The 17,311-nt window shown below is 34.3% G+C and overlaps 1 protein-coding gene across 2 annotated transcripts in view; it reads left to right on the forward strand.

The window, feature by feature from the left end:
- The window catches only part of FAF1 (Fas associated factor 1), a 473,015-nt gene that overhangs the window by 353,909 nt on the left and 101,795 nt on the right, over positions 1-17,311 (forward strand). For both annotated transcript variants that reach the window (XM_061184239.1, XM_061184240.1), the window contains 2 exons: positions 10,733-10,869; positions 14,931-15,019. In XM_061184239.1, coding sequence (XP_061040222.1) covers positions 10,733-10,869; positions 14,931-15,019 — 226 coding nt within the window. The remainder of the gene's footprint in view (positions 1-10,732; positions 10,870-14,930; positions 15,020-17,311) is intronic.

The raw sequence follows: 17,311 nt of genomic DNA on the forward strand, positions 1-17,311 counted from the left end.
GACCTTGTCAAGCTGGATTATTACCAACAAAGTTGTACTAAATAACTGTGACTAGCCCTGTGGGAGATATAAGAGAAGTATAAGACTTGGATCTTTTGCTCAGGTAACAAATAAACATGGAATTCACCAAATCTTAGAGTTGTGGGTTAGAAGCATTCTTAGTTAACATCCAATTTGCAACTATGCAGGCATTTTTCCCTGTATTATGTCTAACTGATATTACTACAGTCTCTACCTGAATACTGCTAGAGACAGAGAAATGAAAGCTTCAAAAGATAGTGTATTTTTGAGCTGCTCTAAAAGCCAGGAAAGGTTTTTGCTATAGTGCTTCTTCCCATAGAGAGTTCCTGCAACTTTCTCCCTTTTGGTTCTAGTTTTGGCCTTGGAATTACCTGGAATAAGCCTTTCTCTTCTTCATTATAGTCCTTTATCAGTTTAACCACAGCTATCTTGTCTACCTTAATTTTCTTGCCTTTCCAACCAAGATATATTTATTTCTTCCATTGTTCCTCGTATGATAGGGTGTCTAGACCTAGTTCATTCTAAAGGGGCCCAGAATCGAGCATAATGCTTCAGAGGAAATTTGTCTGGTGCTATGCTCAATTCTAGTCTGTAATTTTATTATTGGCTCCTATTGAACTGAAGGAGTCAACTAAAATCCCCAGCAGTATTTCAGGTATGGGGTGGTCCAGAATGGGCTGGGTCTGAGTTGTTATTAAACCAGATCTCTGCCATTCTCTACTAATGCAATTGATTGACAAGATTTTTTGAAGTTTGGATTCTCTCTATTAACTCTCCCAAATTTTATCACTCATAAACAATAACTGAACTTCTTATCATCTGTACTCCTGTTATCATTCTTGATACTTCTCTCAGTTCCCAGACTTGTCCAACTCCAGAGAAACTTTTTTCTTCTCTTTATTCACCACACTTAGATGTGGTCATAAATAGAAACTGTATCACCTTATATATTTGGATTTCAAACATCTGGCTCTGACCAGCACTTCCTTTTCCACTCACTTGCTCAAGTGTCACCAGTGCTGAAATTTTTTTTTGTCTTATCATGCCCTTCAATCTATTGACCCCTACCACTTCACTCCATCCACCCTTTCCTGTGTCCAATCTTCATTTCCTTCCTTGTCCTAATTAAATTTCAAGGTCCATCATTATCACTTCCTTGTAATACTTTAAACTCTCGCATCTCTGTCTTCCTCCATTGCACTCAATTTGTTAAACCCAACTATTCACCTTCCTTATGCCTGTGCCTTGCAGTTGAACATTGCTGGAGATGATTACTCCACCTGATTTTAAAAAAAAATAAACACAAGCTAAGTTTTGTATATAAACACTGAATTCAACTCTGTAATTCTGGCAGCTAAAGGAGAAAAAGGAAATGTGATAGGCATATCCTCATTCATTCATCTATCCATACAATGTATATTTATTGAGTTTCTATTATGCGCCAGGTACTATGCCTTAGAGTTTACAGATTACCATTTAAAATTCTCATTGTCTGATAAAAGGAAGCCTAATAGTTCATCTCAAAATTTCCTGGCACTGAATTCAAGGAAGAATTTTATTGCATGATTTTTTATTTGAGAATCATTAGGAAATATAATAAACAGTTATTTTCTACTGTTGTTTTGCGTAAAATAGATTACTTTAAATAGATGTTTCTTATATCACTCCCCTGTAAAAACAGACAGCTCCGTGTTAAATCGTTTTTCAGTAAAGGTAGTTCTTTCGGTGATATGGCCCTTAGATATTCCTTTTTTTCATGATCTAACTCATAACAGGTATAGAGCTTAGAGAAAAAGCCTACATAGTAAACTTGTTCATTCAGCTCTTTCTGTCAGACATCAACTGTCTCAAATGAGCCTTTGTCAAGAGCTGGGTTGTAATCGATTCTTGCTTGAAAGCTTTGATGAGTGACTGAAGTGCTAATACTCTGTGCTGTTGGTCATTTATCTTTTAAAGACTTTTCTCCTATGTATAAGATTTCTACTAATGCTCTCCCACATTTCTTTTATCCATTAGAATAATAGTTCTTTTCAAATACATAAGGAAATTGTGTATAAATGTCAGGGTTTCAAGAGAAACCAACCAACTCTGAAAAATTTTTATATAATAATGCTGAACAATTTTTATATAATAATAAAATCACAAAGTCTCCAAATTTTGCAGGAGGAAAACAATCAGAGAACATAGCATGAAAATATATGTATATATCTTCAATCTCTACCTTAGAGTAGGGAATAATCTTATGATGATTCTGTAGAAGTTATACAGCAATATAATACATTTGTTCAGTGATAAGGGTCTGAGATTTGCTGTTAAAACTTATTTTAGGAAACATTTTGCCATATCCATAATTTGGGGGGAAGGGAAGAGAAAGGAAAAGCCAGTTTTGACTCTGAAGCATATAAAAGGAAGGAAGAAGAGGTATTGATTAATCCGCAGACCAATTCCAAAAGTAGGTATCGTTATCTTCACTTTATATGTGAGAAAACTAAGGCTCAGAAAGATTGTTATCCAAAGAAACAACTAGTAAGTGACAAAATCAAGTTTATTTGACTCCAAAGTCTTTGTTCTTCCCACAATATTATGCTGCTTGCAGTAATTCCTACTTTCTCTAATATGTTAATATTTGGATACTTTACACCTCTTCTAAGTCACGTTTTCAGTCAGTGGGTGGTGACAAGGTGAAATTATGTAAAAACTTCAGTGTGCTAAAAGTCAGGAGGGAAGCTTAGAGTATGAACTTGTGTACAATACCTGCTATTTTGAAATGGGACCAAGTGACCTATCAAGGTAGAAGCATGGTGAAAGAGGCCTGGGAGACCATGATAATTCACACCAACTGTCCTAGTTAAACTGATTTCAGCAAAGTAGTTGGAAGACGAAAAGGAAGGTTGTATGGTCAACATTGTCATGGTGGAGATAAAGGTTACTAAAGCATGAACTGGCCCATTCATGTAACAAATACATACTGTTTGGCAGTAGGTGCTAGGAATGCCGAGGTGAATGAGAGATAATTCTCCTAATAGCAGTCCAGGAGCACTATCTTGGAACAGCAAGTTCCCCCTGATTTCTAAACTCCCATTCTGTTCTCTGATTTTTTCCAGCACTTAATCTGAACTACTAAATCTAGCCCCCAGTTATATGTCAGATTATGTTTCCTGTTTGAGGCTATAACCCTAAATATTCTTAGTGTCTTAAGGACACAAACCATGTCTTACCTTGTTGTATATTTCATAGGCCCTCATAAATACTGATCAATTGGTAAAAGGCAGAACGCAGAAGAAATATTATCTGGCATTTAACATAAATTTGCTCTCTTGTATAGCCCCTGGAAAATGAATCTTCTCTTTACATTGCTAGAGAAAGAATTTCTGCATTTGATAAGACATTGGGTTCAATGTTCTCTGTTATCTCTCCCAACTTAAAATAAAATGGGGTACTTACATGTTTATGTTCTTACTCTTGGTGAGAAGGTAGCCAATTATCTATTTATTTATGATTATTGTCCCTCCAAAAACATTAGTATAAATCAGTCCCTATAGATTAGTTACAGCCCTGTCATTAAACTGTCAGTGCCTCAAAACCTTTCCACTTGAGTGATTTATAAATGACAACAAGGAGATACTTGTGTTTTTTTTTTAACTCTGACTACTAGTCTATTAAGACAATTTAGCAGTTTACTGTTACTGCGCAGTCTTAAACCACAGACAGGTGAGAGATGCTTTTCAGATTAAATCTTCCCAAAGTCTCATCCTGTGTTTTCTTAAATTTGCCTTTAGTTTGGCTGTGTTCTCTAACATGCATACAATGTTTGCATTTGCACGGAGAGGCATTATACTATCCTTTTAGAAAACAATTTGGCAATATGTACCACTAATCATTAAATGATTCTATACCTTTTTGCCCTATAATTCCACTTCACAGACAGGCTTTTTTCCCTAAGGAAATACTTTAAGAATTTATCTAAGTATTACTTATAATGATAAAAAAAACTAGAAAGAAAAATCTAGCTGTAGGTGAATAGCTATGAATATAACAGTGTATACATCTACACAATGGAATATTATTCAACCATTTAACATGCTGGTTCATTACTATCGTATAGAAGGCTAAAAAACTGTATCCAACTAAACACTGATTACCACAAAAAAGAAAAGATATATTTGAGCAAAAGACTGATAAGAAATAGACAAATGTGATTAACATTGTATTAAAAGTTTGGGATTGCATGCAATTTTTCTTTATTTTTATAAGAGAGTTACTGTCTTACTTTCAAATTGTTTATTTATTTATTGGGCAATACATTCACTTTAATCAAAACTCAAAAGTTGTAGAAAGGTATGTAATGAAAAGTCTCCTACTTATCCTTGTTTCTAAGTTACCTTTTCTAGAGGTAATGTTTTAAGTTTCTTATTTGTCCATCCAGAGATTATTTTATATGTAAGCAAACAAATATATAATTATTTTTCCCCAGTTTTACACAAATGATAAACACTATTTAACACCCTGCTTTTCCCACTAACATTATATCTTAAAAGATAGTTCATATCAGTTCATAAAGAACCCTTTCTATTTTATGGCTACATAGTATTCCTTTGAATTCTATAAGGTACTATAATTTATTTAACTAGATCCTAGTGGTTGACATTTGGGTTATGCCCAATATTCTGCTATTACAAGCTTACAGTAAGTAACTATGCACATATGTTTCCATCTGAAAATATATCTGTAGACTAAATTCCCAGTTGTAGGAGTGCTAGATTAAGAGTTTGTGCATATTTAATTTTAATAGACACTGGCAAATTGCCCACAAAGGAGTTGGTACCAATTTCACTCCTACTAACAGTGTACAGTAGTGCCTGTTTCCCTGTAACCTTGCCAATGCAAGGTGTTACCAAAATTTTTTTGTCTTTACTAATCTGACAGATGAAAAATGGTTTCTTAGTGTACCTTTAATTAGTGTACCTTTAATTAATTAGTGTACATAATAATTACTCATTATGAGCTATTTTGAGTATTTTTTCACGTGTTTATGAGCCATTACTGTTTCCATTTCTTGAAGCTGTCTTCATATATTATTTGTGGATCTTTTCCTAATTGTTTGTTAAGAGTTCTTTATATATTAGGGAAATTAGCCCTTTTTCCGTGGTTTGAAATTCAGAATTTTTTCCCTGTTCATCATTTATCTTTTGGCCTAGTTATGGTGTTTGTTACCATGTGAAAATAGTCGAAATTATCAATTTTGTCTTTTATGCTTTACTCTGCTTCAGCTATACTAACCTTCTTGTCACCTTTCAAATATGCTAGGTACTCTCCAACTTTAAGGTCTTTGTGTTTGCTGTTCTCTCTGCCTGGAATTCTCTTCCTAGAGATATGTGTTCCACTTCCTCCTTCACCTCTTGAATCCTTGATCAAATATCAACTTCTCAGTGAGACCTGACTTCTCTATTTAATATTGCAAACCGCCCCCCCCCCCGCGCCTTGTTTTTCCTCCATCACCTGGAGCTCACAGACTGTAATTTTGTCTCACATCGAATTGCAGCTCACCTATACAAATGAAGCAAGTGAGAATTATCATCTTCAGTGTGGTCATCACCTCAGGAGACTAGACACTTGGTCCAGTGAATATGCCATTGCCCAAAACATTTAGGGGACAACTTCTTTAAAAGCTACCTTCAGAGAGAGCTTAAAGCCTTTCAAGGAAAGCAGTCCTGCGTCCTAAAAGCAGTATTTCTCAAAGTGTGTTCCATTAACCACTTATATCAGAATCACCTTGGATGGGGTTGGGAGCTTATTAAAAAGGCAGTTTCCTGGGCCTTACCCCACATCTGTTGAATCAGAATCTCTAGGGGATGGGGCTGAGGAACTTGCCTTTTGAATAAACTCCGTAGGTGATTCCTAGGCCATTAAAGCTTGCAAATCACTGCCTTTATAGTCAGTGTCTTCCAGCTTGTTTACCTAACTCATTTTGAACCAAAGACTTAGGACAATTTCAAAAAATCAAAGCCACCCTTAAAGGACAAAGGCACATATGCCAGTGGTGCTGAAGATCATCTCAGGGAATGAGCTGAACAATGGATAAGCATGCAGACTTGTGGAAATGATGTTGTGGAAGGAGACAAAAGTCTTTGGCTTGTTTTGGTATGCTTGACAATGCTAGCACTTTGATAAATCTTACTTCACACGTTAAAGGACCTTGGCTTTAACTTTCCTATTAAAAGGAAAAGAAGAAGAAAGGAGAATTGTGTGTTGGCTAGATAGGTATGATCTCTAAGGTCCTTTCTCTATTTTGTGTTCTGGTTATTCTACTGTTGTACATAAATGTTTTTTAACAAACCCTGAACACATGAATGAATATGTATAAGTAATGAGGCTTATTACTATAGCAAAAACTGCAAGTTTGGTTTTCTTTAAAGAGGAGAGCCTCCTTAAAGTGACTTCAAAAGAAGTAGTATAAAAAACAAACAACAACAAAAAAAAACACTTGGCAACCCATATTGGAAAAGTCCTATAGTACTGTTGAATGTGAATTTCTTCTGCTCAATGACCTTTCGTTTTGGAGAAATGGTTCACACATTATCAGAAAGACATTTAATGTGTTTAATGATTCAAGGGTAAGCAGCCAGGAATTGTGATACTGATTCTTGGTTTTAAATTAGTTAACATTACTAAACATAAATTGCAGCATTTATAATTGTACTTACTTATTTCCCAAATATCAATACCTGCCCTTTCATTCTCTGAATGAAAATAAAGCCAATGACTGTATTTGTCTAGTCAACAATTATTTCATGCTGTGTCTTACTACGCAAAAAAATCTTTCAGTGTTGGCCCATAGGTATAAGTTACCATTTTAATCCTGAAAATAATTATGATAAAAATGTTAAATATCATTATGCATTTAATAATGATTAAATAGCTACCAATTTTAAGGGCCTACCATATTCTAAGCACAATTCTGAGTACTTTCTGTAACTTACAAGAATATAAGTATTTTAAAGATGTGTTATTTCCACTTTATATATGAGGCTCCTTTAAACTTATGGAAGTCACATTGAAATGCATAATCAGGAAGCCTCACACAGAGGCTTAGCAGTTTTGTAGCCTCCATTTTTTATCAAACGTACCTCTTTACATTACCTAGTATACAGTAGGTAGGCAGTAAGTATTTGTGGAATTTCATCACCCTCCCCCTAAATTGCTGTGTTTCTTTTAGTATGTATTTTATGTTGAAGTACAGTTTAGTAAAAGTCAATGACTTATGTAATTATGAGTTTGATTGAAAGAACTAAACTATATCCTGTTTTGAATTAAAATGAGATTACTTTTTCGTATATCTGATTTATTAGTAATCCTGGTTTCCATTAGCAAGATAGAAATGATCTCTGCTTCAGAGACTGAAAATTTTACTAATGATTAATATACGCTAGCCATCAGATGTTCTGTTTATTTTTCTCCCCAAACTTTAGATTAAAACCACTTTATCTTATCTTTCCAATTTTAGCCTTCTAATAGCAAGAATTGGTGAATATAAGCTACTAATTATGTTTTTTCTTTTCTTTTCTTTTCTTTTCTTTTGGGCATGCCGCATGGCATGCAGAATCTTAGTTCCCCTACCAGGGATTGAACCCACACCCCCTTCAGGGGAAACACAGCGTCCTAACCATTGTACCTCCAGGGAATTCCCTATATTTTGTTTCTTTACCAAGGCCAGAGTGTGAGGCTTCCCATTCCCTGTCCCCACCACCTCCACCACGACCTACCCACCCACCCCTCCAGGGACCAGTGAGTTGCTTCATTATATCTGACTTGTGATTAACCATTTTACTTCATTTTCTCAACCCTTCCTTCTTCTTCCCCTCCCTCCCTCATTTTACCCCCTTAATGAGAGCATTTGTTCTTTGTCTTTTCAAATTTGTTACTTTAGCCTTTAGCTTTGGCGGTTGATTTTGCAATTTGTTATTCCCCCTTCTCAAGTAGGTCTATGATGAGTAGGTTGTTTGATTTATTAAAATCTTTTATAATAAAAAAAACAAAGCCATTTCTTCTTGCCACAGAATGGTTGCCATTGCTTCCCTCTTTGGTTTTGAGTTGCAGGAATGCAATTGCTGTGGAAATCATTTCTCCCTTCATGACGCCTGACTCTGATGAACACCATATGCAGTTAGATTGACAAGTTTGATGCTGCCACTAGATGCACTGGCACACTTTTATATCTTCAAAAGGAAGAAATACCACAAATATGAGAACCACATTTGTTCTCTTAAAACAACTTGTTTTTCCCATGTTTGATTTTGCTCTAATGTTTTGAACTGGATTTTTGCTGCTGGTAGTGTGCTGTGAATGGTAACTTTGTGTTTTGAATGATCTTGAGAGGAAGAAGCAGAACCTCCCAGCCATGAGAAAGATTTGATATTTGTGTTGTGAAGTTCTTGTAAATTATAATGGAAGGAACTGACAAGTAGGAATTTTTTAATTTGGGGCTGTCCATTGGCCCTACAGGCTCTCCATGATTGCAATTTGAAAATCTCAAAGTAAGCATGATCATAGGAGATTAATCAGATTAATTAAACTTTTAACAAAGTCTCTCTTCGATTAGAACAGATTGTTAGTTAAGGCCGCTAGAAAACATCAACCGGCTGTGTGATCCCTTTATATGTCTCAACTGCTTCTGAAGTATTAGAATGACTTGCTAATACCTGATAGAAAACTGATCACTGTGTTTTTTATAGTAATTGAATGGCTTAATGGTTAATGTGATGTTGAAAGCTGTACCTCCCTTGAATATGTTTCTTGTAGTTTTGAAATTTACGTTATATATTAATTTAAACCAAATAAGATACCTACATTTTCATAATTATTTTCTCTTCTAGCTCGTTTTCACAAAAAGGGGATTTGGGATGTACACAGTTGCCAGACAAAATTGTCTTGAAATCAAATTCTTAAAACCACTAAGCCAACCTGCCTGCTTGCCTCCCTTCTTTTCTTCCTTCCTTTCTGACTTCTTTCCTTCCTTCCTTTTGTGGGGGTCTCCTGTTTGGCTAGTATTTAATGTCACTTGTGAAGCTAGTGCTGTGATGGCCATCTACTATGTGATATCCACTTAATCCATTGATGTGAAAGCAACAAGGACTTATTTTCTCCCTTTTGTAGGAAATGGCATTCCAACTGTTTTTTGACATCTTTAATTTTAGAGGTTGCCAATGATCAGATCAGGGCCAAGACTGACGTCAAATATTTTAGTAAAAAACAGAAAGAAAAATGAGATCCTAACTTTCTAGTCTCCTGATCTACACGTCTCCATTGATGAATTAAAGCTATATGGGTGTGAAATTTGGTATGGAGACTTAGGCTACTTGAGCACCTTTTATCCCATAATAGTTGTGGAATGTGAAGATCTGAATTTTCATGGAGGCACTGATATTTCATGGCCAACAATTGGTTTTTTAAAGGCCTTGTCATTTCAGATTGCCATGGGGTCCGGTTATTGCTGCTTTAAATGTGTATATGAACCTGCCTCCCAATGAACTTATTGCAGTGGTGCTAACTTGTCTTGACACTCTTGCCAACAGTTCTAGTGGCCCTGTGTGTAGTCACTGCACAGGTTTTGTGGAGGATTCAGCCTAAACTTCTGGGATGAATTTCTATGGACAAGAAATATACTGGCTTTAAAAATTAAGAGGTTTGATTCTGTTTTGAATATGGATATCAAATGAATCTTAGCACATGACATTTTAATGCCGTTTGTCTTTTCAAATAGATTTACCTTCTAATGCATGTGATGACAAGACTTTGCTCATCAGCTAGAACATACATTTCAGAGGAGTTGTTACCTAAAATATTATCATAAGGCATAAGAAAACACACGATTTAAGTTGCCTTTCATGAACATAATTAAGAATTAATAAGCCAGTACCAGTGGCTAGTCCCCAGAATTTCCACTGTTTTGCCTTTTGTGACCTGTGTTATTAAAAGTCCATTATTTTTACAGACTTTATTAAATTGGATCTTATTAAAGCATTCTATATTTGCATTTGGTCTTTCATAATTCATTATTATTATGACATTTACTTTTTACCATCAGATCTGAAAACATATCATAAGCTACCCTTTTCTCTTGAAAGAAATGCTAATTTCAAACAGTCCTCTAATAGAAGAGAAAAGCTTTATCAGTTTTTTCATTTATTCCAGATCGTGTTAAGAATACTAATGCTAGACTTCAGTATGCTAATATCTCTGAGCTTTTTTTGGTCAAAAGCTTAGAATTATTATTTTTATCCCATACCAAGTATGAAACTAGAAGACCTCCTACTACTGGAGAAAACACAATTCTAAAGTACAATTCTTGATTCTAAGGACTTGTGAAAATGTTGCTAAATCCTGTTTAGACTAGGATGATGCCAGTTAATTTAACTTTCACCACCCGGTATTTGTCCTCTTTAAGAAATTCTTTCCTCTTAAAATTCATTTTGTTTGTTTTTCTCATAGTTTAGGGTAATATAGGGTGTGTGGCCTGCTTTTCTGTAGGATAATCATTTCTATACCATTTATGATGTAGTTGAAAACTTAATACAGTAAAATTTTACATATTGATATCAGACTGTCCAATTTTAATATAACTAATAAAACACTTAATAAATTTTTTCTTAGCGTAGTGGTAAATTTATTAAACTCTGAAATGAAACTAACTTTGGATTTTGTCTCATTTTAGATTTCTGACAATGTGCAATAGACACTTTGGCAGCGTTGTTGCACAAACCATTCGGACTCAAAAAACAGATCAGTTTCCACTTTTTCTGATTATTATGGGAAAGCGATCATCTAATGAAGTGTTAAATGTGATACAAGGTAAAGTACATGTCACAAGGGGAGTAGAGTGTCTCCTTATGTATGTGATAACCTTATAATATTTACCATCAAAGCTGAAAGTAATTCTCTGTATTGGTGAATATCTTTGCATTTTAAAATATAGAGCACCTGGAAGAAGAATATCTTCAAAAAGTATAGGTGCTATGAAGTATGAAATATGCTGCATGAAAACCCAACAGAAACATCTTAATAAAACTGCGCAGCCTTTGGGACATAGGATAATCATGTTAAATATTCAGAATCGCTAAATTTACTAAACTAGAAATTAAGCCATAATCAGTCATCAAATATATTTCATTCATACACACACACACACACACACACACATATTTCTTGCTGTAATGTTGATTGGTTGAAGGAAATCCTTATCTTTAGTTATCTGGAATAACCGGTGACTGGATATTGTGAATTGAATAGTTCACAGTGGCAGTCGTTTCTCCTCATTTGTGTGAGTCCATGTCTAGAATGCAACCCTGAGGTGTGAAGCTATAGGATGCCTGTCAATTTAACCACAGTGCACACATTCTTTACCAAAAAAATGAGTGATATTTTTTATGTTACTAATGTATCCTAAGGATTAATATAAAAAATTCCTTTATTCATGGCAAAGCTTAAATTGAAAACAGTACCTTTTCTATGCCACAGGGAAAAGGATGTTTCAAATGCTCCAAGCTAAAGCTTGTGTCTGAGATACTTAATTTTTGCCCCTATTTAAGTCACAAGTTCTGTAGCAGATAATGTAATGGAGGAAGGGGTATAAATTCAAGTGCCTTTAAAACTCAAATAAAACAAAACCTCTGGTATTTTATGTTTTCTCTATAGCTAGAGCATTCACTTTCACAAACAATGTTAAAGAAGACCTGCTGCGGGAACAAAATGCATAGAGTAAATAGATAATGAAGATAATATTTCATTCCTGTTTTCATATTAATTAAGATAATATTTCATTCCTGTTTGCTGTAATATTTCCAGCAATATTACAGTCGGTAGTGGTTCTCAAAGCATGGTCCATGGACCCTGGAGGTCCCCTAGATCCTTTCAGGGAATCTACGAGGTCTATTTTTGATAGACTCTTTTTTTGCTTTTTTTTTTACTGTGTTGACATTTGTACTAAGTGGCACAAAATTAGTGCTGTGTAAAACTGCTGGCATCTTAGCACAAATCAAGGCCATGACACAACTGTACTGGTAGTCATATTTTTCACCTCCATGTATGTGCATTTTTTTTAATTATTATTTTATTAATTTTTAACCGTTTTTATAGTTTGTGTGACGCAATGGGCAGACATTTCTCCAGGATGGACAAAGTGAGTCTGTTACTTCAAGAAAAAGAACTGACAACATTTGTTGCCAATGATAAAATTTGAGTTTTTAAGCAAAAAGTTATATCCTCCATTTAAGATTGACAGCTTAAATACTTTTCTAGTGACGTCAATGGTGATGATAATAAATGTGATTTTTTTGATATCATAAAATTAGGTGTGTCAACATTCAGAAGAAATGCATGACTCCGTGAACCAATATTTTCCAAATGACCAATGCATAATGTTATAAACTCATGCATGAGTAAAAGATCCATTCAAAGGGCAAAATAGACCAGTGGATTTTAATATAACAAAATACAATAAGTTCATTGATAACGGTTTCAAATTCCTCACATACCTAACCTTGAAAAAAATTCCACTTGTCAGTTTGGGTGTATTAAAGAAAAATATCTACAATTATCTATTAAAATACTCCTCCTTTTTCCAACTATATATCTGTATGAGGCCATAATTGCTTCATAAATTTCAACCAAGACAACACATTATAGCTGGTTTAATGTAGATATAGATATGAGAATCCAGTTGCATTCTGTTAAACCAGACATTAAATAAATTTGCAAAAATGCTAAAAAAATTACATTCTTCTCACTGAACTTTTTCTTTTGGAACATGTAGTCATTTTTCATAAATGTGATATTTATATTAACAAATTATGGGTTTATTATTGTTACTTTTAAATGAATTGATAAATATGTTTTAGAAATTTCAGTTTTAATTTCTAACACAGTAAATGTTGGTAACCATAACCCACATAAAAATTCTTCAGGGATCTCAATAGTTTTTAAGAGTATAAAGAGGTTCTGTTGCAATAGGCTATAAAAAATAAATTTTCCCTGAACTGCGTTAACTGGAACCTTTCTCCATCTTGGATCATTAAGGGCTTAGGTATAAAATACCTTCAAGTACAGTTTGGCAATGAGCCCGTATAGTTAGGGCTGAAGCATAGTTAGTTGATAAGCGGTGGCTTTAAGCCTGAAAATTAATGACCAGTGTGTAGTCACCTGTAAAATTATAGTATTTCCCCATTGATGATTCTAGTACCCTCCACAAAGTATTCATGCCCCATACTCTCTTAGTCACTACAGTTTACAAATAAGAAATGGAAACCCAAAGATTTGCCTGGTAACAAAATCTACGTTAAAGGTTCTCTTATTAAACTTTTTGCCATTTGTTATATCTGTTAATAATAACTGTCAGTGATTGTGTGTGTGCTATGTACCAGGCACTTTACATTATCTCTGATCCTTCTAAGAACCCTACAGAGGTAGTGTTATCTTCATTTTGCAGATAAGGAAATTGATCATTAGAGAGCTAAAGTCACTCCCTCTTCTCTTATTCATTTGTTTACTAAGTGAATATTTATTAAGCCTTTGTCATGTGCTAGGCAATTTCTAGGTACCAGATCATGTAGTTATAAGTAGCAGAACTAGGGTTAGAACTCCGACTACAAAACCAGTTCTGGTTTCTTGGTAACATGATATCACACCAAGATAATACTTGTTCTCTAGCTCATTTATTGAGAGAGTAGTGCTGATGTGACCAAATTAGATTATTTCTTTGGCTAAGGACCACAGCTGCTCCCTAACCGCACGTTGCCAGTGGTCATAAGGGAAACTGGGAAAGGACCATTGAAAGATTATGTTAGTCAAACCCTACTCTGGAAGAATACAAGCAAGGATGCTTACTAATTGTTGTCTCGTTGGTGGCCATTCCATTAATGGGACAAGAAGACACCTTCTCAGGCCCTGGAGAAGACAGGCTCTTTTGCCTGTAGGTTTGAAAGAAGAGAAAAATTGCTGTATCTTTATGTATCTTCATGAGTTTCCTTCTCTCTTTCTCTCTTGTAGATGCATCCAAAGCAAATAACAGAACTTAATGCATGCAAGAAATGGCATATATGTGCTATATGTTTGTTACAGACTTGGACAGGGAATAAAATAGCATTCAAGAAAATCAAACATTACAATACCTTCTCCATAAAGATTATAGCATAGTCATTTGAAAGCAGCTGAAAGGGAAAAATATCAATTGGGCAAAAAAAACAAAAAAAAAATTTTTTTTTTCAGAAATTGAATTACTGCTTGTTTCACCAAAGAATTTTTAGTGATAGGAGATAATTCTAAGTAAACAGTATGCTAAGGTGGCAAAGGAGACAGGCTTCTGAGTCAGACTCATATGGTTTCAAATCCTGGCCCTGTAACTTAACCAACTTGACGTTGGTTAGTCAGGTTACTTGAGCTCTCTAAGCCTCATTTTCCTTCTCTTTACACTCAAAATCATAATAACACCTTCATAGAATTGTTGTACAGATCAAATGTGATTTTATATCTATAAACCTAATCACTTAATGTAATTTGTTTGGCATATAAACAAATGGTAGTTGTTGCTAGCTTATTAAGTAGATATGTTTTCCTAACTTGGAAGATACATTGATCCTCATGACTTGGATATTCTTCTTGTAGTGCTGAAAGTCCTTTTTATTAAGTAAGAGACTGTTCCCTCAAATCTAAGTATTCTGAAATTTCAATTGCCAGTATACTGCTTTGCTCTCTTTCTGAAAATATGAAACTTTTCAGTGAAAACATGAAAGTTTTTATTAGCATGCCAGTCTGTAATTTTTTTAGACTGTAGTTATTCCTTACTGATTAATTCTAGAATGACTTTCCATTTTATAATGATCTTAATGTGAAGTTTGGCTATCTCCATGTGTTGCTAGGTAACACAACAGTGGATGAGTTAATGATGAGACTCATGGCTGCAATGGAGATCTTCACGGCCCAACAACAGGAAGATATAAAGGATGAGGTAAGGTGAAAGGTTAAATAGACCTTTAATAGGATTTTGATGAGATAATTTGTCAAATGGTGATGCTTGCCTATGTCATGATGGATAAATAAGGCATTGATGAAGATGTGTTTCCACATGAACAAAGGATTTTTATGCCACTGAATTTACCTTTCAGTCCATTCTTTTCATGTCCCAAGACCCAACAATTTGTTTAACTTTATGGACATTTATACTTTGCTAGATTTGATGGCAGGAGGTCAATTTACAGGAAACGAATTATGAAGCATGTTTACAGAAGAAGCTACAGTTCAGGAAATCCTATCTATTATATGGGTTTTTCACTCACTTTTAAGGTCCTCTTACTCTTGTTAAGTATTGAGATTGATTAGCAATAAACACATTTTATACTTGAACATATTTTTGAAGCACTGTGAGAATTAGTAAAAAGATCACCAGAATTCTGAATTTAGCAGTCTCCCGAACATATTTAGATGGTATAGATGAGATGAGCATGGAACCTCAAATAGAATAATAATAACAGCAATATTCATAATGACAATAGTAGTCAACACTTACTGAATATCTGTAATGTACTAGGCACTATGCAAAGCACTTTACATTTATCATCTCATGTGATCCTCAAAACAATCCCTTGAGGTTGCATATGAGTCAGAGTTCTGGCTGGAAACAGATGACACTTTCAAACTGGGTTATTTGAGAAGAGTCTAATAAGGGAACTATTTATAAAGATATGGTCAGAGTTTATGGGAGTCAGCAATGGATAGTACACTCTAGGGCTAAAGGAAACCATTACTACCCTTAGGCCTAAAGGCCTAGGAGAGGGTGATATATGAAGAGGATTGCTTCTTTTAGAGAGATATAGCCAACCCTTGGTGACCTGGTAAGGAAGAAACTAAGGAATAGCTTCCCTTTCCTTTTATACTCTGATCTCCTGCTGGTACCTCCTATTGACCTAACCCAACTAGAAACTGAAAGGCAGGCAAGAGAACCTCCCTGGGCAAAAAGCTAGGTAGAGCATGGATACTGAGGGGCAAATGGAACATAATCCAACACAGATTGGGATTGTCATCTCTACTTTTCAGATGAGAAAACTGAGGATCAAAAAGTTTAAGTTAATTTACCCAAGGGTCACACAGCTAGTAGGATCTATAATAATCTCAAGTAATTATTAGTGCTTTATCAGTCAAGAAATTTCTGGATTTGGAAAACAGTCTCAAGATAAAATATGAAACAAATCTTATCATTTGTTAATTTGAGATGCTAAGTTCATATATCCATCAAATTATTCTTTTTAATTTTCTCTTTGTTCTTAATTTTTAAAGAAAGATTTACATAGAACAAATAAAGGAGAGTTTGATTTCTGAGCAATGATGAAAAGTTTCCGCATACAATGAGTGTTTTCAATACAATACTGTTTAGCTATTACAAATGGGAAACACGTAAACAATTTCCATTTAACCTTGTACTATTGTATTTAACTTTATTTACTTGTCTCTGTCTTCTACTAGACTATGAGTTTAAGAGCAAGGGTTGTATCGTATTCATGTTTGTAACTCTGTCTTCTAACAGTGTACCTAGGACAACGTAGGCACTCAAAAAATGTTTAAGTGATTGAATAAATGAATACTTGAAAGAATTTACATGAAATAATGTGACTTCAAAAAATAATACTTGATTACAATGATATAAAATCTGATGTATCCACATTAACAAATATGAAAATTCTGAGCACTATACCTAGAGTTTTAATACTCAGTAGCTTCCTTTTATTGCTGTAAAAATGTTGTTTGTAATTTTTCTTAGTAATGTTTCATTTACTCTGAGGGAAAGGTAATCGGGTATATGGTAGAATGATGTTTATCTGTTACTTTATAAGTACTAACTAAGTACTGTACTTAGTTAGGAATTTGTAATACAAGATTACATTTATCCTGGAATAGAGGCATTGATTGACAATAATTCACTAAACACATTCTTCAGCCATTTAAATCTTGAGTCTCATTAGTACTAGATTTACAGATTATGCTGTATAATAATATGAATGCACAATATTTGCATGCATATTCCCAGTTCATTCTTTCATTTTAATTTGTGTTCCTCATAATTCATTGGTAAGGAAATTGACTTTAATTCGTTTAATACTGAGCACAAAATTTAATATGAGGGTTACAGGAAAAATCTAAGACTCCGTATAATTGAAATTTTTTATTGAAATTTAACTGCAAGAGATAAAAGATTTCTCTTTGTTTTTGTTTTTAGAGTGTCTTATGAAAGTTATCTTTCAGGTCA

The sequence above is a fragment of the Eubalaena glacialis genome, chromosome 3 (assembly GCF_028564815.1).
Source record: "Eubalaena glacialis isolate mEubGla1 chromosome 3, mEubGla1.1.hap2.+ XY, whole genome shotgun sequence".
Lineage (NCBI taxonomy): Eukaryota > Metazoa > Chordata > Mammalia > Artiodactyla > Balaenidae > Eubalaena > Eubalaena glacialis.